Source organism: Malurus melanocephalus, unplaced genomic scaffold (assembly GCF_030028575.1).
Source record: "Malurus melanocephalus ecotype Western Australia unplaced genomic scaffold, MMel_1.1 scaffold_1348, whole genome shotgun sequence".
NCBI classification, from domain to species: Eukaryota; Metazoa; Chordata; class Aves; order Passeriformes; family Maluridae; genus Malurus; species Malurus melanocephalus.
The window spans coordinates 1-27,979 of record NW_026624580.1 but is presented as its reverse complement, the minus strand read 5'-3'; the positions used below and the strand labels follow the sequence as shown (position 1 = coordinate 27,979).

The 27,979-nt window shown below is 42.8% G+C and overlaps 1 protein-coding gene across 1 annotated transcript in view; it reads left to right on the top strand.

The window, feature by feature from the left end:
• The window catches only part of LOC130586846 (neuron navigator 2-like), a gene marked incomplete at its 3' end in the record, with an annotated part of 34,833 nt that extends 6,995 nt beyond the window's left edge, over positions 1-27,838 (top strand). The window contains exons 3-13 of the mRNA XM_057387757.1: positions 4,687-4,987; positions 5,868-6,570; positions 9,008-9,475; positions 11,701-11,745; positions 13,956-14,116; positions 16,064-16,252; positions 22,326-22,378; positions 23,528-23,551; positions 23,660-23,734; positions 27,129-27,212; positions 27,665-27,838. Coding sequence (XP_057243740.1) covers positions 4,687-4,987; positions 5,868-6,570; positions 9,008-9,475; positions 11,701-11,745; positions 13,956-14,116; positions 16,064-16,252; positions 22,326-22,378; positions 23,528-23,551; positions 23,660-23,734; positions 27,129-27,212; positions 27,665-27,838 — 2,277 coding nt within the window. The remainder of the gene's footprint in view (positions 1-4,686; positions 4,988-5,867; positions 6,571-9,007; positions 9,476-11,700; positions 11,746-13,955; positions 14,117-16,063; positions 16,253-22,325; positions 22,379-23,527; positions 23,552-23,659; positions 23,735-27,128; positions 27,213-27,664) is intronic.
• Between the last annotated feature and the right edge of the window lie 141 nt (positions 27,839-27,979).

Below are 27,979 nucleotides of genomic sequence, written 5' to 3'. Positions count from 1 at the left end.
TATATATATATATATATATATATATATATATATATATTAGGTCTAGGAAAGTTATTATGTTTTTCTCTTAAATAATGTAATTAATGAAGTCAGCATGAAAGTTTAAAGGTTGTTTATGCTTCCATCAGAAATGTGAGCATGCTATGCAAATGAGATGGGTTTTACTGAATTTCCAGAGCTGTGTGTTACTGCAGGCTTTCTGTGTTTGGCAGCATTTTGTAGGAGGATGAGCTTTACCTCCATCAGCAGGATACCTGTACATTTTGTGCTCAGACACCACTTTACATACAAAGAGGGTAGAACAAGTGAGGCATCTAACAGTTTTTCATTGRTCAAATGGACTGTGTAACAGAGATTTGCACTGATAGAAATTGCTTTTTTTTTTTTTTACTGGTTGCATGGAATTTTGTTTGGAAAAGCACAGGGCTCAGCTTTGTCCTTTGGGCTCTCAGGAGCTGTGTGCCAAAGCCACGGGGATGTGGTGACCTGCCAGAGCAGCAGGGCGAGGAGAGGGGGTCGGTACAACCTGCTCCTCTCTTTCTTTCCCCTTTTARTCTTCCCCAGTCCTTTCCATGAGTGGACCCTGAATGTGTTTTTGCCATCAGTTTTGATGTGGATCTGTGGTTGCTGTGAGGTGTTGCTGTGCCTGCAGAGCTGTCTCTGTGGTGGCCCCTGGTTGCCCATCAGCCACTGCACGAGCCCTTGGAGCTGTTAATGTGAGTCCCACACCAGAGGAGAGGAGTTCAGGTCTATCAAGCATGTTTGTCAGTAGCTAACAGACAGTAATATGGACAGCTGGAAGCATTTTTTGGCAATTGTTACCATCTCAACATTGTAATGCTGTTGGGGGCAAAAAAGAGAAGACTCGGGGAGACGTGACTGAACCTAAGGGAAAAAAAAACATAGAAACTCGTATGACTTYTATCTTCTGATGGATCAGATTCTTGGAAACACCTCTGAAAGATCAAAATCTGTGTTGACAAACTTCTCTTCCTCCTCCACAACTATTAGAGTATCCAAGAGGGTGCAGACAGACAGCAGAAGAGAAGCAGCTGGAGCTTGTTCAGGCAGTGGATGTAGTTATTGGCAGAGGAAGCTGGGAGCCAAGAATGCACAAGTTGTGTTTGCAGCTTTTTGATGCGTGTCTCTGACCTGCTTCTCTCCTCAGCTTTCATGAATGACAATCTTTATTCCAGGTATTCCTGTTCTCTGCAAATTATTGACCAAAGAATAGTTCGTTTTTGGTCAAACTGTCCTGGTCTTGTCAGCCAAGGGAATGAAAATGGCTGTGACTGCTGGATTGTGCAGCTTGCAGGGTTGATTTTTTTTGCTGCCTCAGAGCTGATGACACAGGGAATGCTGCAGACACACATTTTCTGTCTTGCCTGGAGGCCTCTGTGATGGCCAGTGCCCAGRTTTGCCTTCCCTGGGGTGCTGTGTACATCTGCAGAGGGATGAGGGTTTTTCTTTCCAGGGGTCTCCTAAACAGCTGAGGTGCTTCTGAGCTGCTGTGATTCTGTCACACGCCTTTGGGAGGGTGCACCAGGTGGGGTTTGGATAATTGAAGAGGGAGCTCGAAGCTGCTACATTCACAGCTGGGAGTGCAGGCAAATAATGCAGCACCATCAAAGGGAGAGAGCCTGAACATGTYGGTGTGTGCTGATAAAATCAGTGGCTCAGGCACAATCATCTCTGCAAAGCCAGGCATGGTTGCYGCAGGAAGAAATCTCTGTTGAGCAGCTCCTTTTTGGAGCTCCCCCTACTCCGGAAGCTGGAGTTTGTCCTTCTTTGAGAAGCAGGATTTAAATAGGATATTAACTCCATCCTCAGAGGCATCCATAGCTGGAATCCCTTTCTGTAGCAGTGAAGGTGTTTGGAAGTTTTTTCTGACCCAAGATAGTGATGGGAATCACGATTTGCCTTACCGCATTCCCATGTCCTGCTGTGATTTTGTTAGGTACCACACCACTTACTGTTGTTATGTGAATTTTGGGGTACTGATATTTTTCTTTATACTGCACAGAATTAGTTAAGTTAGCTTTTACACAGTACTATGTATGATATTCCTTTAAAGTCATATCATACACGTATTTTAAAGAGAAATTAAGACCTGGCAGGCATTTGAAATCAACTTACTTAACTGAAATAGAAAGAGACCAAGTAGCAAATTTCTTCATGTGATGGTAAAATGATCAAGAAGATGGAAAGGTTCCTTTAAACACAAAAGAGCACCATCCCCAAGCAGTTGAATCAAAACAGCTTCTCAGCAAGGATGTGTTTGGTTTCTTCACAGCTTCAGGAGCAGATTTAGAGGCTGTAGGAATCCTGGTTCAGGCTCTGCTCCCAGCTCACTGAGGGTTGCCATGACCTCCAGCCAGGACYATTCCACCCTTCCAGGGTGGGGCTTCAGCTGCAGTGCCCAAGCCAGGTTTCACCATGTTTTGGTGCTGGTTTCTCAGTGGTGTTCCTGTGCTGYTCTCAGTGTTTACCCTCAAACAGGAACGTCTCTGGCCACAGGGCTTCAAAGGGGAGGTGCAGCATTTCAAAGCTGCAGGAGAAATTTGGCCGTGGGCRTAGTGGTGGGATGGAATGGGAGAGAGCAGAGGCAGAGAATTCTCCCAGTGCTCCTATCTCTGTGGAGGTTGTAGTGATCTTGCAGATGTAAAAGAGGGGAAATAGAAGGTACAGGAACATTTCCTCTCACCAAAACTGGAATAAGCCCTTTGCTGGCAAGTAGGTGTTTTTCTTGCTCTCGAACAGGGCATGTACACAATTCCAGACAGAGTTTGGAACCAGATGCTGAAGTGACATGTGCTAATGTGGTTCTGTTGGTTGGTTATTTGGTCCTTCTTGCCTGTACTCTCTTCCTAAATCTGTGAAYGCAGATGTTTGCATAAAATGATGATTTTGGAGAGGCACAGGACATAGGAACAGTCGCTCTATGAATTTATTGCACACCTGCTGGTGGCCAGAAAGCCCCAAACCTGCCAGCCCCAAACTCAGCAGCCACAGGAAGAGGAGGAAGAGAGAAAGCAGAGATCCACACCTGCTGAATTGCTCTCTTTGAAGGCAGAGAAACAACACTGGCATAGCACAAGGGAAGCACAGGAATATAACATCACCTGAATCCATGGTTTAAAATGCCTGTTAGWGTGATGCCTCAATATGTGGATAAATAACCCAAGCCCTGTTTGCCCTGAATGAAGAAAGACCACTGTGATCTGTGGTGTCAGCTTTCACACACTGATCGCTTAACTAGTTTTTCAGGCTTCAAAAAAAAAATGTGTTTGCAGAAAAAGCAGAGGAAATTCAGCCACAGTTCCCCTGAATTCTTTAATATTAATGGTGTGATCTGGTAGGAAAAGTGATGAAACATGCTTTAGGAACTTAAAAGCTGAAAAGCACAGTAAATAATCTTGCAGCCTCTCCTGCTCTGTGTTTTTCTGATTATCCAAAGGGAATAAAGACTGTGGGCTTTATAATGCCTTGGGATATTTAAAMTAATTTCCTTTTGAATAAGTAATTCCTGTTGCCTACCGCACAGTTCTGAGTGCATTCATYTTCTGCCGAGGCTGCAGGGCAGAGGTGGCACTCAGCACCTCACCCAAATTCATCAGCCTGGACCTGGGAGCTGCACAGCCAGAAATTGAATTGTCAGTCTCTTTCATGGTGTGAAAAGAGACTGTGGTGGTTGGAGAACACTTTTTTGGAGAATGCTTTATCCTGATCAGAGTCAAATGTGTGGAGATTTGTCATTTGGGCCTGATCACAAAATGGTTGGTTGTGGTGTTACCAAATTYGCCAAATTTAATCAACAGCTTTTGACAGGAGAAACGGGATTCTGAAAAAGTAATCATTAGCAATGGAAAAATGCTAAAGTATGGGGAACATATAAAATATACACATGGATATAGGRTAGTGGATTTAATTGAAGCATTTCTGTGTTTTTGGTAAAGGTTTGCTAATGAGAAATTTTTCTATTTGACGTTGAGCTTAGCAGAATTCTCCATGAGAGACTGGTAGCACAATCAGTCTGTGCAAAGAGTGGGGGGAAAAACTGCAAGAGCTGCACATAAATTAAAAACTAAGGTAATTTATGTATTGAAGTCACTCTTGAGAATTGTTAGAAAGTTTTTTGTGATTTGTTTTTCTCCAGTTCTTGGGTGTCCTTCTACTAAGTTGGCTAGAATTAACAGCATTCCACATATTGGGATGTGTTCCAAAAGCTGCCTCCTCGTGCTCTGGAGATCAGATTGCCAGACAAGAGATAGGAAAGCTGCAGCAACAAAGGAAAGCTTGCTGCACAGGTTTGAAATGCTTTCTTGGCATTGCAGTGAAAGGGTTTGTCAGAAATTCGAGATGGAGGATTATAAATGTCACAGAGCTGAATATGTCTTTTATAAATCAAGTGAGGTTTTTTTTTCCCCTTTATTTATTCCAAGAGGCCTGGCTGTTGTGTTTTTTGTATTTTCCTCACAAAGCACGTTTAAAAAAAAAGTGTTAATTTAAATGTTAAGCTGGGTTTAATTTCTTGTGTGACATTTGTTCATCAAGGGCACGTTATATTTGTTGGTACTCAGAGATGGCTGCTGAGCTGATTCACCAGGTCRATGGCTCTTACTCCCAAAGCTCCCYAAARSAAAGGCTCRCTCTGAACATTGCCTTGCRATTCCTTCTGTGCCCYAGACCGAYGCAGAGAAGCACTCGCAGGTGGAGCGCAACTCGCTGTGGTCCGGCGATGAGGTCAAGAAGTCTGACGGGGGCTCGGACAGCGGYGTGAGGATGGAGCCGGGCTCCAAGTGGAGGCGCAACCCCTCGGACGTGTCGGACGAGTCGGACAAGAGCACGTCGGGCAGGAAGAGCGCCGTGATCGCGCACACGGGCTCCTGGAGGCGCGGCATGTCCGCCCAGGTGGGCATCACCGCGCCCAGGCCCAAGGCTGCCGCCGCCGCCGCCGCCTCGGGCGCGCTCAAGGCACCCGGAACAGGTGAGGGAGRCACCAGGTGCGAGCGAGCCCAAAGCCTGCTCGGTGTGAGATGGGTTTGAGTGCTTTGCAGAGGCAGAACTGACCTTCAGCTAGTGCTGTCTGTGTTTTCAGGCGTTGCTTTAACCTAAGCAGTATCCTGTATGCCCACGTTTCTGTTTCTGCTCGTTTGGAAATGCGTTTTCCAGATTAGTGCAACCCTGACARCTCTGGTCTTAAGCCAAGCTATTGCTGTGTGAAGAATAAATAATTTTAGTTTTTGAAGCCACTGTTAACCAAGAACATAAAATATATGTGGTTGAGGAAGTTTTTTTTATCCTCCCCTTACTAAACAAGCATGTTCATTTATACTAAACACGATTTCTGGCTTTTCTTGTAAATGCATTAATGATTTTATTGAGCACTTGCAGATGTGTGAATGAAAATGGATTGAATTTGCATAGTCAAGCAATAGAGTTCAATATCTCTCTTCTTACTAGGTCCTGTACACAATTGTATATGAAAAAGATAAAGTTAGATACTGTCTCGAACAATGCCTTTTAGGGAAATTATACTAACAGCCTAACACTACTGCTGTCTAATGATAAAACCATCAATCGGTAGTAGCTAAGGAGGGAAACGTTTTTTGATTCKTATCTGTCACTATTATGTAAGGCTGTTGTGCTTTTCATATTCTCGAGGGCAAAGGCACCGTGTCCTTTCTTTGGCAAGTCTGCATGTGTAACTCACTGGAGTGGCGCCTAAGCTGGGTGCAGACTAGATCGTAACTCTGAGCGTGCTCCGGTGGCTAACGCGCTTTTGCTTTTCATGCTGCTTTGAGTTTCATCATTTGCTCGATGTTTGCAAGTCATTAAATATTAGAATTCTTTTTCTATTTTTGTAGGGAAAACTGATGACGCCAAGGTATCAGAAAAGGGTAGACTATCTCCTAAAGCTGGACATGTTAAGCGTTCCCCATCAGATGCAGGACGCAGCAGTGGTGATGAATCCAAAAAGCTTCCCACAAGTAACTCTAGGACAGCTGCTGCTAATGCTAATGCATTTGGATTTAAGAAACAGAGCGGGTCAGCCGTAGGCATGACCATAATCACTGCCAGTGGGGCAACTCTCACCAGTAGATCGGCTACCTTGGGAAAGATCCCCAAGTCATCTGGACTCATGGGTAGGACCACTGGTCGGAAGACTAGTGTGGATGGCTCGCAGAACCAGGATGATGGCTACTTAGCACTTAGCGCACGAACTAATCTTCAGTACCGTAGCTTACCCCGGCCCAGTAAATCCAGTAGCAGAAGTGGAGCTGGGAATAGATCTAGCACCAGTAGCATAGACTCCAACATAAGCAGCAAGTCAGCCGGGTTGCCTGTCCCTAAAATCAGAGAGCCTGCCAAGGTAATCCTTGGGAGCTCTCTGCCAGGATTAGTCAATCAGACTGATAAAGAGAAAGGGATTTCGTCTGACAACGAAAGCGTGGCTTCATGTAATTCTGTTAAAGTGAACCCTGCATCCCAGCCTGCTGCTAGCGGAGCTCAGAGTACCCACCAGCAAGGAGTCAAGTACCCYGATGTGGCCTCTCCCACGCTGCGCAGGTAGGCAACAAATTCCTCGCTTCTGCACTGGTGTTAGTGGGAGCTGAATGAGCAGGACTCTCCCAGCTGGGCCTGGCTGGGGTTGGTGCAGCACTTACTCGTTAGTGTCCTACATCAAGGTCTTTGTATTTGCATTTAATTTCACGTGAACAGGTTGGCCAGTGTTGGGAGTGCTCAGGGCACCATGCGACAGCAGCAGGAATTTAGCGTTTGGGAAAAAACCAAASCTGCCTGGCAGAAAGTTTGGCAATCACTATTTGAGTCTCTTTGTTGCAGAAATCAWACCTGAAGGCTTTTATCTGTGCAGATATCACAGGAATGGGAGTTTTTTTCCCTGAAGGTTGCTGAAGAGTTCTTGCAGCGATGTGTACGTAACTAAYCTGGAAATAGTCCAGTGGTGGATCAAATTGCAAACCAACAACAGGAGACTTYTCTYGGTTTTCATCATGACAGTGGCATGGAYCTGCCATWCCTAGATTCACCCAAAGCAATATTKTTTTAGTTGTKTAGATKAGGCCAGTGTGTTTCAAGACTGAGCATTTTAGCCCRTGTAGAAGAACCCTAAATAAAGTTACTGGGTTAAATTTTTTATGCTATTTTTTTGACAGAAATCCTATCTGTTCCTCCAAGAGTACCCCGCACAATATTGTAAACATTAACATACAGCTGGTGAGGAGCTGATTTGTCGATGCAGTGTGTATCAAAGCTTTGATATTGGTGCAAAGCCCTGTTAATATTATTTCTGGACTGACTCTGACACGGAGTAGCTTGTCTGTTTCGAGTTGCGGTGTTTTGCATTCCATTTTGTCGTGGCGCCCATAATATCCATACAGTTATGCTCCATCATCCTGCTTCCAGTGATGTGAGAAAGCCACATTCCATCTGAAGCACCAGTGCAAGCATAATGGCTGTGATGGCAGCTTGGGCTGACGCTGTGAGCTGTTTTTAGGTGGCTGGTTTTGTTTGAAGGGCCTGTGTGAGGATAATCCAAGATACTTCGTTTTGTGCCTGGTTATCAATAGCCACGTCCTTTGAAACATGTAATTTTCATCAATGGCTACTTTAAAACTTCAGCAAGCCTTTCGTTTCTGTAGAATACCTCATGAGAAATGCAGATTTTCAGTGTTTTCAGTGATTTTAGTGTGCCTCAGGCACACTGGTAGGAATTTGATTAGGAATTTTTTTATTGCTAGAAAGCTACGTTGCTGGCTGTTAGTTGAAATGCTGCATTAGAAATACATGGAACTTCAAAGAGCAGACACTGAGGCTCAATTTAACTATTCCCTCATTGATTTACAATCTCACACTTTAATTTTCTCCAGCCTCTCTTAATTTGTCATGTGTTGAAATGTGTCAGAGTTGAGTTGGGCCTCATCTGCTTATTACTGATTTCTAGGATGACAGTAAAGAAGATTTTGAGCTTAAAATTTCAGTCAGTTGATACGAGTTGYACACATTGTTTTTGCATATTTCCTCTTGGCCCTGTAATTTTCTTGGTGTTACACAGTGAATTAGAATCCATACCTGGTACAGATTTACCTGTAAGTCTGCCAATAGGTATAGCTTCCATGCTGCCATARAGGGGGAGTAGCTTAAAAACAGCTTGTACATGCATTGTACTGAGGGTGCTTTCCYCAGTGCGGCTGAAGAGGCTGTGTGGGGTACAGGAACAGGAATTCCCTGAGCTGATATTGCTGCTGAAAGCCATGGAATCACAGARTGGTTTGGGTTGGGAGGGACCTYAAAGATCATCTGGTTCCACCCCCCTGCCATATTCCTAATTTTGGGTGATACTCCTTCCTAATTTTGAAGATTGGTTTTGGAATGGTGGATAATCTGCAGTCAGCCTCCTCCATCCCCTGCATCCCCAAATTCTGGAGCTCAGCTGGGTTTTTTACTAGCCAGTTCCAGGTGCCAAAGAGCAGGTGACATCTTGTTCTCCACTAAAGAAATAGTTTCCAGCCAGCTTGGCTCATGGGATGAAACAAGCATACAATTGGTATGAGTGCATTGTTACATCCCAGCAAGTGCTCCTTCTGTGCAGAGTTTGGTGGTTTGCATAGAATTTACCTGGTCCATGAGCTTTCAGCCCCTAGTATTTCATACATCAGATTGTTTCTCTGGTACCCTGTTTCCTTAGGAACAGAGGATGATATGAGTGTATCTTAGTTCTGTGAAGCTGTACTTTAGCTCTGTGAAGGCAGCATTTGATATTGCAGAGGAGACACACCTGAGATAGATTTGGAGCTGTTGCAGTTTTCTCTGGGTGGCCTGGCTGAAGGGACAGTGAACACAACGACATTATAAATGTATAATTGCATATATCTAATCTAGGATCATGCTGGTGTTCTGAAGAGGATATATGGTCTAGATATAAGATACCCTTGTGTTTACTATTCCATTTTATGTATTTTTCATGTCRTCTTCCCTTTTACAGACTTTTTGGTGGCAAGCCTAGTAAACAAGTTCCCATCACAACAGCTGAGAACATGAAGAACTCGGTAGTGATCTCCAACCCCCACGCCACCATGAGCCAGCAGGGTACCCTGGACTCGCCGTCGGGCAGCGGGGTGCTGAGCAGCGGGGGCAGCAGTCCCCTGTATGGGAAAAGCTCTGATCTGAACCAGTCCCCGCTGGCCTCCAGCCCCAGCTCAGCACACTCAGCTCCATCCAACAGCCTGACCTGGGGCACCAACGCCAGCAGCTCGTCGGCGGTCAGCAAGGACGGCGTGGGCTACCAGTCGGTCAGCAGCCTGCACACCAGCTGCGAGTCCATCGACATCTCCCTGGGCAGCGGGGGTGGCCTGAGCCACAGCTCCCCCGGGGGCCTGGTGCCAAACACCAAGGATGACCCCCTGACCCCCTTCGTGCGCACCAACAGCGTCAAAACCACCTTGTCTGAAAGGTTGGTGCTCCTGCTCTTGGTTCTGTGTGTTTRTGGGTCAGCTGATGCTGCAGAGGCAGAGCCAGCAATGCCTCTTCAAGACAGTGCAGATAATTCAAAATACTGCTGGAGCTTACAAATAAGGTGTTCCAGGCAGGGAGCCCAGTTCAGACCAAGAAGTTGAGTTYAGGTGAAGTTTTTAATATGCTGTTGTAACCAATGTGATGGGKTTTTTTGCTACCATATGGCACCTAATACTTGAATTTTGCATCCTTCCAAAGATCTCCTGTTAATTTAGCTGATAAGGATTATTTTTAAAAATCCTCCAGTTTTGATTTGAAAAGTTATCTGCTTCCTGTTAAATTTTTTGATTATAGAATTTGATGACTTTCTAACTGGAGGTGTTGCTGAAAAGACAAGTCCCCACTTCTGTGGTCACTTGATCCCTTCTCAGCCTCTCCCTTGCTCTGTCCCATCTCCAGTTGCTCCCTGCAGTGTTTCAGTATGAGCATTCATGTGAATGCTCAGTGAATCCTCTTGGGAGCTGCATCCMAGTGAGAAATGATCAGCTGGATGGTGTTTCAGACTGATCACTTCCCCAGCTCTGCACACTGAGATTCATTGGTGTCTGTGTGGCSATGGGGTGGGAGCTGGGAGGAGGCTGAGCAGGGAGGAGGGAACAGACAGGGCTTTTTCAGCCTCGGAGCTGGATTCTGGCATACTGAGCTGGGTAAACTCAGCAGTGGTCTCTGAGGGACCTCTTGTAGATGGCAGCAGAACCCTTCCAAACCTTTCCTGATGTGTAACGATGAGTTCAGGTAGCAAAATCATTGTAACTGTGTCTCAGCGGAGCAAATTACACCTGAATGTGATGTTCTGACAGTTTGGGGTTGTGTTTRTGTTTTATTATAACTCCTTCCTGTTCTCTCACCTTTCCATTCTAATATTCCTTCTCTTGTTTTCTGTCTCGTTGGACTGATCCTTCTAGCCCTCTTTCTTCCCCTGCTGCTAGCCCCAAATTCTGCCGAAATACTTTGCCCCGGAGGCAGGACAGGTAATGCTGTCTCAGGACAGGCTCAAGGCCGTAGGTTTTGTTGCCCATCTCAGTGAAGCAAATTGTTCTGTGCAGACTGTTCTCAGCTGGTTCTGAGCTGTGTTCGTTGTCCAGGTGTGAACTGAYACAAAGACATGCCAGTGAGAGTCGCTGCAAACACCCATCCATCCACCCAGATYGAGCTGCAGAGTGGCACACAGCAGAACTGGCATGCTTTTGGTGTTGCTCTTCTTTCTGGGATCATAGTTTGCTTTGGGGGAGGAATATTTTTCCCCACCCCCTTCATTTCTTTGCCAAAGGCAATTTGAAAATCATGCCCTTTTTTTTTTCCCTACGAATCTGAACTCTCACTAGCATTTCAGCATTCCTCTGGCATGCTGCTTTCCCCACTGCCTTTCTGGCCTGTCCTTGTCGTGAAGTTCCTGTGTTGTTCGGTGTTGTCAGTCTTTTGCTGCAGCTTGGCTTGTGAGTGTGTTCCAGGGACTTGGGTACATTCATCCTTGTACAAATGAGTGCCAAAGTTGGGAAAGATGAAACAAATCTGAACATTCGAGCTTGCTTTCACTCGCTGATGTAATTTTAATCAGTCCCGTACTGTAATCTAGCTATAAGGGGTCTCATTTAATTAATTTCCGTAAGCATGGGGATATTTTCTTTAAAAACAGATTAACAGACTCTGCTCTCCAGTTGTGAAAACTGGAGTAGTTGAGTTTTGGGCAACTAATCCATCCGCTTTACTTTGCTAATGGAACTTAGGCTAAGATTTGAAAATTTAAACAGTCTGGGCTCAATACCTCTGTGCAACAATTAGCTGCATTCCCTGAATGGTGTCTGCYGAAAGAAACGGTGGGAAGGTGGTTTGAGCTTGCAGATTCCCATCAGATTTTACCAAGATCCTGCTGAAAAGCCCATTTTTAACCAGCCATTTGGTGTTTGAAGAGCCGTTCTTGTTCAGTGTGGGTAGGAGCAGCAGCGCAGCGAGGTTGTGGACAGATGTGGCTCGTTGGCATGGCACCAGCTGCATGTTTGTGCAAACCCCACTGGSAGAGGAGGTCTGTGCATGTCTCTGTAGGGAGGCCCCAGCACCTTTTCCTGTGAAAAGGTTCTGCAGATGTTTGTGCGTCCTTYGTCCTGATCTTACTCCTTCCCTTTTGTTCCTCTCTGAAGTTCTTTTCTTTTAACTTTTCTGCAGCGACCCACACCTTGATAGGAACACTTTGCCTAAGAAGGGACTCAGGTATTGGTGTTTCCACGTGGTTTAACATCTTTTGTGGTGGCTTTGGAGTTTGCTTTGTGTTTCTGTTGTGGCTGGTGGTGATGGTCGCAGTTTGCAAGAGGTGGCAACAATACTTTCTTTCTTTCTCTCTTTCTCTCTTGCTTTCTTGCTTCCTTTCTTGCTTCCTTTCTTTCTTCCTTTCTTTCTTGCTTTCTTTCTTGCTTTCTTTCTTTCTCGCTTTCTTTCTCTCTCCTTTCTTTCACTCTTCCTTTCTTTCAATCCTCAAAGGAGGCCATTGACAACTGATTTTTTCGTCCAATGGCTTTCTTTGCTTGAGCAAGAATCATGGCTTTTGCTGGCTGAATTACTGAAAAGCATCTCAAAYCATCCCTGGGCTTGATTAAAAAACAATAATGTTGCTGTTTCTGTGGCTGTTACATGGAATGACCTGAGATCATTTTAACTCTGGGAACCTTGGTGTTGTATAAATAGAAAAGATATATAAGATTATGGCAGACCTTTCAGGATGAAATTGGACATAATAATTCTTTTTTTTTAATTGCTTCAGAATACCTAAATCCATAGGGCTCTACTCTCCTAGAAAATAACAAAAMAATCTTTAAACAAACTTTCAGCAGTGGTCTTTTCATACATTTTATTCATCTCTAAGGTAGTGATTTTTATAGCATCAATATTTTTTTCATTGACACAGGCAATTTTAGCCATATAATGAACATTAACTATGTTAATTARAAGCTTTAAGTGTTAGAGAATTTACAGAAGCTATCTTAAACAGTTTAGGAGATTGCAGCTTCCGAATTGCTGAATGCAGCCTCTGGGATCTCAGAGGGGATGCCTTGGAAATGCAGCTGGGATTTACTCTGTGCTGTGCATKTTGTTCTTCACAGCAGCCTGGTCCCATGAGCACTAAAATGAAATGGCAATTTGTTTTAATGTTTCTAAGTATGTTTTTATTAAAGACTCTCTTCTAAGACAACATTTCAGTCTTCAAGAGGTAGGTATTAATGCTGAAATTAAAAATAAATCTGCACTGTGTTAAGGTAACACGGCTGTTTAAAGCCCCTTTCTTAATAAAGTGATTTATGTGCAAAGTTTAAGAGATGCAGATTGTCAGGGGCTGCTGCTGGAGTGTTGAGGCATAAGCAGAAGAATGAATGTGCTTTTTGAAAGCAGTTTGAGTTTTTAAATTATTGTAGTGTTCCCGTYGATTTAAAATAGTCTTAATAAGTGACATCTTACTGTAGGGTGTTTACTTGAAGGGAATCAAATTAATTAAATAGATAAYATCAGCTAATAAAAGACTCCAGGTTTTTGGAAAGGGAGTAGTAACTCATAAATACTTGTCCAAAGGCGATGGCATAGCCTGGGACAGGCACTGAATTGCATCAGCAAAGTGTTTCCGTGATGTTTCCGTGGCTGTTGATGCCTGCACCCTCTCACGTAGCTCACACAGCACCTGTCCTGACATACCCATTCTTCACACACAATAAATCAAGTTCAGGCTGAAACCAGAGGGTGTTTTGCCACTGATGTTGGCACAGACCACGTTCCTGCTGTTTTCTTTGCCTTCAGAAAAGGCCAGACATTGTCTCCTTTAGGTGATTTAATGCTGTCAGTGTGGAACTAAATGGGATGCACCTCCAAGGGCCTTATATCAATGTCTCTGGAATATGAAATATTGGGTCATAACCTGATGAAAAAGATCCTGATAATGGCTTTGTTGACTGGAATTTGGTTGTCATATCACAAAAAAAGTCAGCTTAGATTATTCATGCACCAAAATATTTAAATAGGGCTGGAATTTTGGCATAACCTAAGGAAAAGTTTTCCAGGCTACAGCTTTATTTTTAAATCATATGATGTAACACACACTACATTTTATCCTGCAGTGCTACACTGCACAACTTCTGCCTGTAACTTTTGGTTCACTCTGGTTTGGTTGCTACTGAAGCCATAGGAAAGAAGTCTGTGGTGTGGTTTTTTTCCTCAGACAGAGCTGAGATTAATTAGGAACAGCTTGGAGCATCTTAATTCAGAACTCTGTTTGGGTTTTCATTTAATTCTTTAATTCATGTGAGGATTCTTCCATTTTTCTTTCTCTCTGTCTCTCCCCCAAGTCTTGTGACATTTCATGATTGTTTTTTTTTTTTAAAACAAAACAATTAAATAGATACCTGAGTTGATTGTGAAAAACCTGTTTGTTTTTGCAGGTACACTCCATCCTCCCAGCTCCGCAGTCAAGAGGATGCAAAGGAATGGCTCCGGTCCCATTCAGCAGGAGGACTGCAGGATACTGCTGGCAATTCTCCATTTTCATCTGGATCCAGCATAACCTCACCCTCTGGAACGAGATTTAACTTCTCACAGCTGGGTGAATAATTATCTGTTTGAATAATCACAGCAGTGTGCTGCATCTCCTGAGAGTAGCGTGTTATAAAAGAGGGTTTTCTTTCAGCTCCAAGCCCTGTGCTGAACCTGGGGAAGTGTTCTCATTGATGAGTGTGATTAATTAGCATCATTAGTCATATGCCCAAAGGTGCTGTGCTTGCAGTGACTTTGAAACAGCATTTCTGGGTGTGATGAGATTCCTTGATATCAATTGTGAGCTGTTGGTATCACACAGCAGATGACCTGATATGCTGCCTGCTGCATAGTAATAATTCTCTGAAATCCAGCTTGTTACCAATGTGTGGCAGTCTCAGCAGGTTGAAATTTTCTCTTTGCCTGTCTTTTTCAAGTGGCTTGCTGGAAAATGGCAGAAAGCTCAGTCTGAAGCAATCTGTACGAGTCAGGAGAGTTCTGAGTCAGAAAAGCTGCCATCTCTTCATTTCATTGCTCAACACATTTTAAATGAMGGAAACAGTAAAAGGTGATTGACAGGATCCAGGAAGCACTGCAGGTTTTAGTTGACCTTATCCCAGCTGAAATAACCTGATTTAAAGTGCWAGTGGTACTCATCTCTGGTGGGCTGGTTAAATCTCACTTAAGTGCCTTTGCAATTTCTTCAGGTTCATTAATTTTGTCTTTGGAAAGTACTGTGTGGAACAGGCATTTGGGACTTTCAGAAGCCCCTCCATAATAACTAATATTTATTTAAAATAAATATTTTGTTTATGCTAACTATATAATAACTAATTTATATATAATAATTACATGCAAAATAGTGAATCTTGTACTTGATAACTTCTTGTGTGAATTTGGAGCAGATTGCACCGTCACTTATTTCTGGTGTCATTTTGAATTGCAGCAATGACATTCTAGAGCTTTTCTTTGAGTGTTCTGGAAAGAAACACGTTCAGTTAGTGGCTTTAAATAAAATGACACTTTCAACTGAATATACACACAGCGTAACTACATTTCTTACAGCTAGCAAGCTGTGAGGAAAGTTAATGAGATTTWAAAAAAAGAAAACTAAAACGTGTTGTTACAGGCACAGAAAGTTAACTCTTTATGCAGAGTGTTGGAGATTMTTTGTATTAATTACCATCAAAAGCTGTTTGGCCACAAACAGCGGTGAACACACAAAAAAAGAAAAGATGTTTTTCTGTGTTCTTAAGAAGAGAGTTTGGAGATACTGAAGTCAAGATGAGTCCTTTAATTTAATTGAAGAGCAAATGATGATATGAAAGTTGAGCACCTGTAAACTGAATTATCCTCTCTTCTGCAATAGTCTGTATCAGCTGATGGTCTCTATAGAAACAGGCAGTGAGAGCACATGAAGAGGAACGTGCCAGATAAGCAGTGATTTTATTCAGTTTTTACTAATTCTTACTAAGTAGCAGGTATCATTTTAGCCCAAAAATTCTTTCCAAAAAATATGAAATTGGAGTGGTCATTTTGTGCTCTAAGCCATGGCTGGGAGACTATTGGCTTTTAAGGCCAAATTACTGTTTTKCAGTTCTCAGGACATCATAGTGGAAAGAAACAGTTCTGAAATAAACAGCTATTAGGAAACTAAAGCCCTTTACATTTGTGACTAAAATGCGTATGAAATACGTAGAAAAACGTGATTTTCATAGAACTTGAAGGCTGTGGAGACGGTAAGTCATGCTCTCTGTGGATGAAATACTAGTTTTTGTAGAAGAACAGTTCCAAATTAAATGAGGGTTACATGCCTAGGAGGTGTTGGTGAGGTGACTAAGATTGTTTGTAGAAGCACRGACATAGTGCCCAGTGTTTGAAATGACCTTATTTTCCTTGAGTTTTCACGAGGATGTCAAAAACGCGTATCTTAAAGTAGCGGGGGGAGYGGAATTTGCCAGTAATTGCACAAAAAGCAGTGAGGAACTTCCCACTAAAAGTTGTTGCCTTTCCACAGCGAGCCCCACGAGCGCGGCGCAGCTGAGCCTGTCCAACCCCAGCATGCTGCGCACGCACAGCCTGTCCAACGCCGACGGCCCCGCCGAGCCCTACGGCGACGCGCGCTTCCGCAACAGCTCCATGTCCCTGGACGACAAGAGCCGCACCATGAGCCGCTCGGGCTCCTTCCGCGACGGCTTCGAGGAGGGTCAGTGTGTTCAGGGGCTGCTGGGTGTGCTCGGGGCACGGGGTTGGATCCTAAACCTGGTTCAGCACAGGCGCGGTTTGTTGGGTAGAGCCATAGTCCCAGTCATYGTTGTACTGATCATAATGTTGGAAGGGACCCAATGGATCATCAAATCCAACTCCCAGTGTTGCCTTGTTGGCTRGTTTTCATTTTGACACAGAACCAGTTAAGGGGATAAGAGGGTTTTACCTCGGTATTTGTGATCCCAAGTGCACAACTTGATGGAAAATGTACACYGCATATAGCACATATACAAGTTTTATTGACTTCACAAATTAGCGTATCTATCTAGAATTCCCCAACAAAAAACTTAACAAATACAGTAATGTCCCCCTGTTCTAAAGAATCCCTCCTTGGATGAATCCAGAGCCCAGTTTACACAAGATGTTCCAGAGAGAAGGCTTCACCCAAGGCTGGATCCTTGGGTTTAAGATAGCACAGGGCACACTGACTCCTTCCTGAGGATGTTTGGTCTCTCTGCCCAACAGAGCTCCTAAACTATGCTGGAATATCAGGCTACTGAATTACAAACATGTGGGGTAAGGGGTACAGGGGGATGCATAGAGGGTACAGAAAGCATAAAAAGGAAAAGCAGAAATCATCAGGCATCACTTTGTGGTTCACCACAGGCACTGCTTCTGGCGCGGCTTTGTCGGCACTCGGTGTTGGGTAGAGCCGTAGTCCCAGCCATTGTTGTTTTGATCATGGAATCGTAGTGTTGGAAGGGACCCAGGGGAAAATCAAATCCAACTCCCAATGTTGCCTTGTCGGCCAGTTTGAATTATGACACAAAACCATTTTATCCCCAGTTAAGGGGATAAAGGGTCTTACTTCGGTATTTAATGGGATTCAAGGTGAACAACCCGATGGAAAATGCACACCACATGTAGCACAAACACAAGTTTTATAGACTTCAGAAATTAGCATATCTATCTGGAATTCCCCAGTAAAAACTTAACAAATGGAGTAATGTCCCCCTATTCTAATGAATCCCTCCTTGGATGAGGCCAGAGCCCAGTTTACACAGTGTGTTCCATGGAGGAAGCTTCACCCAAGACTGGAGCCTAAAATTTGAGACAGCACAGGGCACGTTGATTTCTTACTGAGGGTGTTTGGTTTCTTTCCCCAGCAGAACTCTAAAACTGAGTTGGAGTATTGGGCTATAGGAATTACAAGCATGAGGGCTAAGGCTGTAAGGGATATGTAACGGGTACAGAAAATGTTTAAAAGGGTGTATAAAATATGTAAAAGTGTGTATAAAAAGGAAAGGCAAAAATCATCAGGTATCAGCAGCCCTGCCCAGGACACCCCAGCAATCCCACCATGTGCCTGAGAGGGTTGTCCACGCACTCTTCACACTCTGCCAGGCTGGCACTGTGCCCACTGCTCTGGGGATCCTGTTCCAGTGCCCAACCACCCTCTGGGGAAAGATAATTTCCCTGAGATCCAGCCTAAACCTTCCCAGGCACAACTGCAGGCCATTCCTTGAATCCTGCCTCTGGTCACCAGAGAGAATGATGATGTTCATTCAGTGATTGCTTTGGTCAGACACAGGAAATAAGTGTTGTACCTAGACCCTGGCTGTTCAAGAAATGGCTTAAATGCATCCTGTGCTTCATTTTTATTGATTTCAGAATGAATAATTCCCGTTTAGAGTCAGCACATTAACATTAATAAGAGTCAGCACATTAACATTAATACCTTCTATTGGAGGAACTCTGAGTGTGCACCTCCACAGTTCTGCTTGTGGTGTAAATATGTGATATCAGTTGGGTGCTTCTATCCCAGTAGTTTTTCCAGTATTTAATCTGCACTCAAATGGTCTTTGCTTTTCCTTTATGCTGAATGTCCTGGCTTGATACAACACATCTCCCAAAGAAAGGGTTCAAACAGCTATTCAGAGCATCTGGGCTTGTCTTTTCAGTGCTTCATCATCTTATCAAATATGTAATCACACCTGATAAAAACACCCCATGTAAACGTCATTTAAAAAGTCATTTACCTACAGATGAATGTTCAATTCAGCTGCTGTTGCAGCATCCTTATGGCTGTAGCAGGAGCAGCTGTGAGCACACATTAAAATCCTCGAGCACTGCACTTTGAGAAGCCAAGCATGGTGTGGTTCATAGGAAGCTCTTTCAAGATTAACTCTTTGAGTCTTCAGTCTCCTTTCTGGCAAGGGTTGGGAGCTTGCTTGTACTTCACAGGCCACTGGTGATTCTGGTTACCCCCACGTTCTTTTTTTTTGCCACGGGAATAGGTAGAAAATATGTATTGGATATGGCTGTGGAAAGATTCCTGAATTAATTTGTTATTGAATTTAGTCAATCTARCTTCATTACATTTAATTGTATTTTAGAGGTCKGTGGCTGATGATCTTCATTAGGGGYTGAAAATTATTAGAGGAATGCTGTAGGGCTAAAAGCTGGGTCATGGCAGGAATTAACCTTTRTTTGCTCTCAGRAAGCTGAACGATCATGAACAGYCAAAGGCTGCCAGATGCCTTGGTCAGTCCAGTTCTGTACTGTGATGCACAGTCATTCTCTTACTAAATTGTTCCCTAATTTAATCTGTGAAGGAATTTGAATCACTGCATCTGTGTTATACTTCAGTGATTTACTGAAAGAGCTACTGCAGCAAAACTTAGCTCGGGTTTTCTTGGAGGCATCCTCCAAAAATATTGTAGCTTTGGTCTTCTCATGGTGCTCAGGATTGCAGCAAATCCACTTTGGCACCTTGGAGGTTAAACTCTCTCTTGTAGATCAGAAATTCTTGTCCATGAGAGAGGCTTGTTTTAAAACAAGCCATAAACATTTAATAAATATTACTTGTTTGAGGAAAAGCCATTTWAAAAAAAAAAAAACAGAAGAGGAAAATTTGAAATGAGTAAGGTGAAATGTTCTATTAACTGCTTTTTATTCATTTGAGGAAAATAACAAAAACTAAGTCCAAGAAAAATCCACTAAGTTATGGACTTGAAAATAGTTGGAAAATACTGCTTTTGTATCTGAGGAAGGAATTTGACCCTACAGTGGACACTCCAAAGAAATCCCGTTAAGATTTTCCTCAGGTTTTCACACCTAAAAGGATAATTATATTTCACCAGATGGATTGAATGTTTTGGTATAGTCTCTGTATTTTTGTCTTCAGGAGAGGTGTTCCATCACTTCCCTGGCTGTAGAGAAGGCAGGAGCTTATTATCTCCTGCTTATTTGTCAGGGAACCACAAAGTCTAAGTGATCAAATAGTTCTGAATGTTGCAGAAGTTTGCCTTCAGCTTTACAGAATGGATTAAAAAGCATTACATAAATTAAATTTGTGGTTAATGAGCAGATGGATTTTATTCCAATTAACCAGTGTCAATGAAGTGTAAATCCAGGTCTTAAATAAAGCTCGCCACCCTACTTCTGAGTTATTTCTTGGCACATAAGATTACAAGGCATTTGTTTCTCATTGATTTCAGCAGGGCCAGGATTTATTCTTACAAACCTTTTGCTCTGGTGTCTTGGGGTGTGAGGCACAGTCCCATTCTCTCCCAGCACAGCCTGCAGACAGGGTAGGAGGCTGTTCAGCCCCTCAGGATGTGACTCCTGGCACAGATTGGGTGTGGAGATGCCAGCAGGAGCAGTTCCCAGACTCTCCAGGGGGAAGAACTGCAGTGTGAAGCTTCCATGGTCTCATGGCTCTCCAGTCTCACCAGGAGCTGGGCTGCCCCTTGCTCCATCCTGGTGCTTCAGCCTCCTGGAGAAAAGAAAAAATCACTGTTTTTGGGGTATAAATGGTTAAAGTAATTGTTAATATTCCTTTTTGTGCTGCTGGCTGCAGTACCAGTTGTTCTTTCTGCTCTCTGGGCATGTGATCAGGGCTAGACCCTTTCTCCTCTGACATTAAAACTGATCCAGGCGTGCCTGTGAATATGCACAGCTAGAAAATACCAGTTCCAGCCCGAATGGGGTCTGTGGGCTGCATGCTGGCCCCAGAAAACCACTGGGTGCATCAAGGGCATGGCTGCCTGCAGCTCCTGGTTAAAKAACCTTCAGGTAGCTGTCTGCAGRTAYTTKGAGAAGGAATGCCACCAAGCTATGWACTCCTGAGTTGTCTTTGAAATGAGAAATGTGAAATTGTTTACACATTCAAATGATGTACCTGAGTCACTGTCCCTGGAGGAATTCAAGAGCCATGCAGTTTTGGGGACACGGTTCAGGGATGGCCTTGGCAGTGCTGGGTTAGTGGCTGGACTGGATGATCTTAGAGGTCTTTTGGAACCTAAATAAATCTCTGATTCTGTGTGATGGTGATGTTTCACAAGGCAGAAGTAGGATTTTCAGAGTTACATGTTCTTTCCCTTTTTATTTTTTTTTTAAATTTTGAGTCTTCTTTTCTCCTTTGAAGTCCCAATGTGATCTTAAAAATTCCAGTTGACACCAAGTCTAAGATGTGTGTGACCAAATGCATTGTAAGGATTTTTGTTAGCTCTCTGGCCAGCAGGTGTGGCCCTGCTTTTGGCTACGCCTCTATTTGTGAAAAATGCCCCAAGGAAGAATAGAGAGGCCAGAAAACAAGAATATATTCTGATTGTGGCCGTGTGCAATATTGCCTCACTTCAGGCTTTCCATCTTAGAAAAGCCATTCCTGTTCTGAGTACAGTGCAGTCCTTCATGCCCAGCTAGAAAGATCATTTTAATTGAAAATAGGATTACTCAGAGAAAGGGAATGGGTGTGAGGGGTTTTTTTTTCTTTCTTGTGGGTTTTTGAAATGGTCTGAAATTCCTTCAGAAGCCATCTTAGACCTTGTTTACTTCTCTTTCCAGTATTGCCTCAGGATATAATGTCAGTGGGAAAGCAGAACCCGTTTATTATGAATGTAGAATTGCAGTAGGTAATTAGAGCAGAATGGCTGCTTTTCTAAACTTTTTTTTTTTTTTTTGGCTAGAGGATTTAGAAGAAAGTGCAAAATCCCTTTTTCTATTTCATATGATTTGTGTTAAGTTACCTGAATTTTGACAGAAAGTTTTTAGTTCAATGGATTTTGTTTCTAAAAATAAAAATAAAGAAAAAGTGATTTTGCATATTTCAGTAGCAGAAAGAATAGCTTCAGGTACTTTTTTCAATAGTGTAATAAAGAATGAAATTATGTTATATTTGTATGTAAATCCTGACACCTGAGTGATGAACAGCCTTGAGAGTCATGGAGTAGTTAGGGTTGGAAGGGACTTCTGAAGATCATCTAGGCCATCATCATATATCTTCTACTGAATTTAAATGCAACAATTGCTTGAAATTAATTCTTTTCCAGACAAAGGTTTTATAGCCCTGTTTTCCCTGTTAATTTTTCTACAAGAAGACAAACTTAGCCTTGTTAAGAAAATGTCATTAAGAAAATATCAAGAAATGCTACAGGAAAAGGGAATGCTGGGCTCAGAAGGAGCACAGAGCTGCATTCAGAGGACAGTTCACAGCCCCAGAATTGAACAATGTGATTTTATCTGGGGTCCTGGAGTGTCTGGTTACACACTGGGTGTTGTGATCGTCTCAGGTCTTGGTCTGCTGCTTCATAAAAATCAACCAGCCAAACCCCTCAGTCTCATCTGAAACTGAAGATTAAATACTTAGATTAATTTTTTTGTAATCTCTTCTGCATTTCAGTTAATTTCTTGGGGTTTTTTTTTTAATCTAGTGAGCCTTTTTTCAAGAATTTTAAGATAAACCATCCAGAAAAATATTTGTTTCTGAACAGATCTTCATCGAAACTTCTTTAACTTTCTTGACCACACCTCATTTTCCCAAACAAACGAGTATTATGAGAATTTTAAAACAGCTTTGCCAAATCCAAGTTTATGGGCTGTATCACTTGGCCATGCATTCCTCAAAACATACATCACTGGTGTGATAGTATGATTAAGTTTATGATGGATGATGAAATCTGTGAAAGTATTTCTTCAGCAAGTTGGTGGTGGTGGAGTGGATGATTTATGGTGATTCCAGACTGTGGTTAGTGCATTTGTATTCACTGTGGTTATTTTCTTTCCTTTAGTGCATGGTTCTTCTCTCTCTTTGGTGTCCAGTACATCATCTATATATTCCACTGTGAGTATAATAAAGAGTTTGCTTATTAATCAAAATTATTGAAATTGCCTGGTCTTACCATGCTTATCTTGCCATTCAAGGAGAAGGGAAAAAACAGTTTTCATTTGACAATGTTCTGAATTCTGGCTAGGAAAGCAATGTTTATGTTTGTAAGGATGCCTGTGGATATTTACAGTATCCTCATTAAACACAGACTTCAATGGCCTAAAAGCAGCCTTTGATTTTTTGCATCAGAGTTTTATGCTGTGCTAAGTAGGTTCTACTACAAAGAACCTCAGTAGATATGAGGACATTGGAACTGCATTGCTTAAAGCATCATAAAATGTGCAGAATGAAATAATCCCATCCTTGTATTGATGATTTGCTGCTAAAGAACTTTGAGTCCACTTTTTAATTTCAATTAATAATTCTAAAAAAAGCCATTTATTCACCATGCCAGTAACATTTTCTCCACGAGTGTGTATTCATTTTGGTTTTCTGGTCCTAAAACAAGGCTTGCTGGAGTTTGAAAGTGCAGGGGAGTGCTCAGAGCTCCTGGTTTCTGTGCTTGCTGCTGTGTTGGGATGGCTGTGATTTTCCTGGGGGCTGGAGGAATTTGTAAGGGGTTTTTTTTTCACATCACTTTGGAATGCAAAAGTGGGACTGAGCAAATGCTGAGCATGGGGTAACAGGAATTGCCTGGGGTCAGCCAAGTTCTGCTAATAACTGCCCTAATAATAATAAATTTCAGTCTCTAGCCACCTCTTTTCAGGGAACATTCTCTTTTTCCATGGAAAGGTCTGTTCCTCAGAAAGTTAAGGCTAATGAATGCTGTTGGTTAAATGCTGGTTCTGCAGAGCCTCATGCTGTCCCTGATGGGCAGAGCCAGCCCTTCACCCTGCCACGATTCAGACCAGAGCAGCTCTGCTCAGCAGGCTGGGAGATGGAGCCCAAATTCCTTCCTGCAGAAGGAATTTCCTCACCAGCAGCCTATTCTCTCTTTCCTTGAAGAGTAAATAATTTAGGAGATGAAATTAAGCTGAATGTGGATGTGGGAATCCAAAATAAGGAAATCACATTAGAGTTTTTGAAATACAAAATGAAAATTTGCATAAATCCATCAGGCTGGTTGTGTTGTAACATCCTCAYGTGTTTCCTTTTGTTTTRCAGCCTGAGGAGAARTGCCAGTCCGAGGTAAGAGCACAGSCTGTCTGGGCAGCAGCAGTGCCACTCTGCACTGTGTGCTTTGCTGCTTTGTTTCTCCTTGTGCTGATGCACTAAAGCACTCTGTAAAACCCACAGATTCGCAAGCTGAGGAGAGAACTGGATGCATCCCAAGAAAAAGTGTCAGCTCTGACAACTCAGTTGACTGCTAATGTGAGTACAGCTCTGAGAACATTAACCTGGAACGCATTTAATGCAACAGTAACACCCAGTTTTTTCAAGTGACAAACAGATTTCGTGTGTATAACTCTCAGTTCATGTTACTGATGTTTTTAAAGAAATAACTGCCTGCATGTGTGAGACCTGCCCAAATCCAGCATCCTCTGCTCCACTAAATTATCTTAGGCCTTTCTTTAAAAACTGAGTTACAATATTAATTTGACTCTATATAAATATAAGCTCTCTGAAGGTCCTGAGAAAATCACTAAAGACAGAGTCTCTTTTTATGAATAGCATCTTGCTTTGACGTTTGGAAGGAATGAGATACAGATAAAGATTATGACTGGTAGGAATAAAAGTTGGCAGAGACTTGGACTGAAATACATTTTATTTTTCTGTTGCATAAAGATGTGGGTTAATGGCATGATAGGTATTAGTGGCATTAGGGGCTCTGGAAACTTAATTTAAAGTTAAGCTAGAGAATGGAGATACCTGACTTTCAGCCAGTGTAGACAATACTTCTGCTTGTTCCTCTCAGGAGTGTGATGGATAAGTAATTTAAGACACTTGGGGAAAAAAAAAAAATTGGAATGCAGGAGATGTTGGGGCGATAGTGTGTGACCCTGAGCGAGTTTATTTGTGTGTTCTGTGCTACAGGCACAGACAGCAGAAACCTGCAACACAGGAGCTTGCAAGGAAAATAAGCAGTTGTAGAGTAAATAAGCTGCAGATGAGCAGTCAGCAGAGCAGATCGTGCTGACATCCTGGTTTGTGGGGATGGATAAACACCAGAACACGTGCTGCTTGAGGGGGACATTCCTGTGCTCCCCTTTTTCAATGATCTGAACAGGGACAGTGCAGAACTTGGGGTAGCAAAGGACAGTTTTCACCTGAGCAGCACCACAGGAAAGGTTCCAGGGGAAATCTGTGCTCTCACTGCAGCCATCAAAATCCAGTGTGAAAATGGAGCAGCCAAACCAAGAGCACTGTGGCAACAGAGAAATCAAATAAAAGGGCTTTGCCTGCACTAAACCACTCATTCACTGTCCCAGGAGAAAGAGAAAACAATTTAAACAGCTTTCAAAAGTTCAATCTTGCATTTGCCTTTCACCTACAAAGGGGATGGACACATGAGTTGGTTTTCCCCCAGAAGTTTCACCCATGTGTGAGGAAGCAGGACCAGCTTTTCCTGGGCACATTTTTAATGATGTTGTTAAATAACCCAGCTTGTGTCCTTCAGACAAAGAGCTTGTCAGCTGAGCAGCTCGTTTGGCTGTGCCTGGGCTTTATTGCATTCTCCTCCACACAGTTCAGGGTCACTGGGCTGTCTCCAAGAGCAGGAGCAGCACAGGCTGCTCTTCACTCACCCAAGAATTTCTGTATGGTTGCTGCCACTCTCTTTCTGGAGAATGGTTTTTAATGCACACTCCTGTATGTTTCTGTTTGGATTGGGGGAATTTGTTTTATTGTGGGTTTTTTTTGTTGTGGGCTTTCTCAAAAAGAAAAAAAAATAAGCTAGCATTGTTTGTTGTTTTGCTAATATTCCATTTATGCTTAGTTCACTCGGATAAAATTTTGCAGTGTTTTATTCGTGCTATTTAAATTTCTTAGACTTGGGCCTGCCCCTGATTTGTCCATAAATTGGCAACAAAGATGTTGCTATAACTGTCCTAAAAATAAATTCCAGTCTCTAGCCACCTCTTTTCAGAGAACATTCTCTTTTTCCATGGCAAAGGCAAGGTCTGTTCCCAAAAAAAATGAAGACTAATAAATGCTGTGAGTTAAGATGCTTGGACCTTTCCTTTAGACATGATTCCTTTATTAAAAGGCAATTAAAATATAGGCAATTCAGATTAATCTCTTAAATTTATAATTTCTTTTCCTGAATTCCCCTGCATAGACACTGCAATTGTTGATACTTCTCAAGCCATCAAGGGCATGAATTTGAAAACATTTTACTCCAACTAGAAAGGGAAGATACATTTTTTTCCCATAGCTCACTGAACAATTTTGAGATAGGAACATTTACAAGATCCGGTTTTGAAAGAGCTACTGTTTTTTGAGGCTCAGGTCAAAGCATTAAGGGTTTGTATCCTGTTATTAATCCATGCAGTCCTGCTTGCCCATTTATTTTTGGCTTTTGCTAAGTATTGCTGAAGATCCCTGAATATCAGCTTTGTTGTTCCCTGTTCATCCTCCTCAACAGAAGCTGTGCACTCTGTGCTTTTAAAATAAATATTTAGATTTCCCTACGTGTGTAGTGTTAGGTTTTGAATTACTTTTTGCCATTTTCTCACAGTCTCAGCTCTGCTTATTTTCATTGGGGCTGATGGGAATGAGAGCTGCACATCCCCATGTTATTGTACTGCTCATGTTTGTTTTCATTGTGAATGTGAGAACAGTTCTTTGGGATAAGTCAACTGTGTGCTGCTGCTGAATGGGTCTGGAATAGCTCCCTGAAAGGTTTTGCTATTTTTGTATTTATTTGGGTTGTTTTCTGCTTGGAAAGATTTTACAGTTTTACTTGTCACTGTGCATGTAGAATTATTGCTAATAGATAAATAAAACTCTTGTTTTCTGTGGTCAGTGTAGATTATTGTGGCTAATGAGACAGATGGATATTGAAATATGCCTGTGATCAATTGTGTACACATGCATATGCATACCCATAGAACAGTGCCGTGTTTGGCACTAGAAATAGTTTCTTCAGTTCTTTTCCATCTTCTCAGTCTACTTTTCCTTCCTTTTGCTTCTCAGTCATTTTCAATTCCTACCTGGTGTTTTTCATATAATGGATGCTGTGTTCTCTGTGCTTGCTGGGGGAAAGGTTCAACATTCTTCTCCCAAGAAGCACAGAGAAATCAGTTTTTCTTTCCTTGGGAAAAGAAAGAAAGAAGGGGTGATTGGCCAAGCACCAGGAATTTTGGATGATGTGTAGCAAGTTGACCTTGGTTGGAAGCAAGGTGCACTAGAATATTGGAGAAGTCTTGGAGCTGGATTTGGGTATTGCAGCTGGTGAAGCATCTGTTCTCCTGCTCTTTTTTAGGGAAAGAGAGATAAAGCACTGGAGTGGTCTGCCTGGGGAGGGGGTGGAGTCACCATCCCTGGATGAGTTTAAAAAGAGATTGGATGTGGCTCTTGGTGCTGTGGTTTAGTTGGAGGTGTCAGGGCATGGGTTGGACTCGAAGATCTTGAAGGTCTCTTCCAACCCTGGTGATTCTGTGATTGTGTGATTGTGTGATTTGGTGATTGTGTGATTCTGTGATTGTGTGATTGTGTGATTCTGTGATTGTGTGATTCTGTGATTCTGTGATTCAGTGATTGTGTGATTTGGTGATTGTGTGATTCTGTGAAGAGAGCCAACCCCTGTGGTGTGGTTTGATTTCAGGCTCACCTGGTGGCAGCGTTTGAGCAGAGCCTGGGGAACATGACCATCCGGCTGCAGAGCCTGACCATGACAGCAGAGCAAAAGGCAAGATTCCAGAGCACTTGGGAGGTCTTCATTTCTGTTTCCAGCACTGCTGCTTGTGCTCCTTCTGTAGCTCTGTGGGGGAAAAATGTCCCATGCATAGTTTGCCTCAGTTCCCTCAATTGTGGTGATAGAGTAAAACGTAATAACAAATGTCTATGTAACACTTGTTTTCTGCACTGGGATTTTGTGGCCACTGATCGGGTTGTTCCTATGAATTGTTGCTTTGGGCACAAGTCTTCAGTATTGCACATTTTTGTTATGTATTTCATCCCAGTGGATCCATACATGGAGAGAAACACCAAGGGAAATACTTACAAGCCTGGCAGCACTGGGGTTTGGGGCAGGATGCTTGAACAGACATTATTGCTGTGGTACAGAATACACGTGTTTTTTTGTCTCATAATACCCAAGCTGTTCTGCACTCTGTTGAGAGTTTTTTTTCCTTATCCAAGGACTCGGAGCTGAACGAGTTGAGGAAGACAATTGAGCTCCTGAAGAAACAAAATGCTGCTGCTCAGGCTGCCATCAACGGGGTCATCAACACACCTGAGCTCAACTGCAAAGGTGAGACACAAGCACCACATGCAGGGACTTTGGGGCTCTCCAGTGAGACTTCAGTGCCCTGGGCAAGAGCTGATGGAACCATCAGAGCTACCCAGAAACCAGAGCATCCCAGTCATTGATAGCAGGATGAATTGCTGAAGGAAAAATTGGAAGCATCTCAGATTTTAATTTTGTCACGAGCAACAAAGATTTGAAATGCGCAG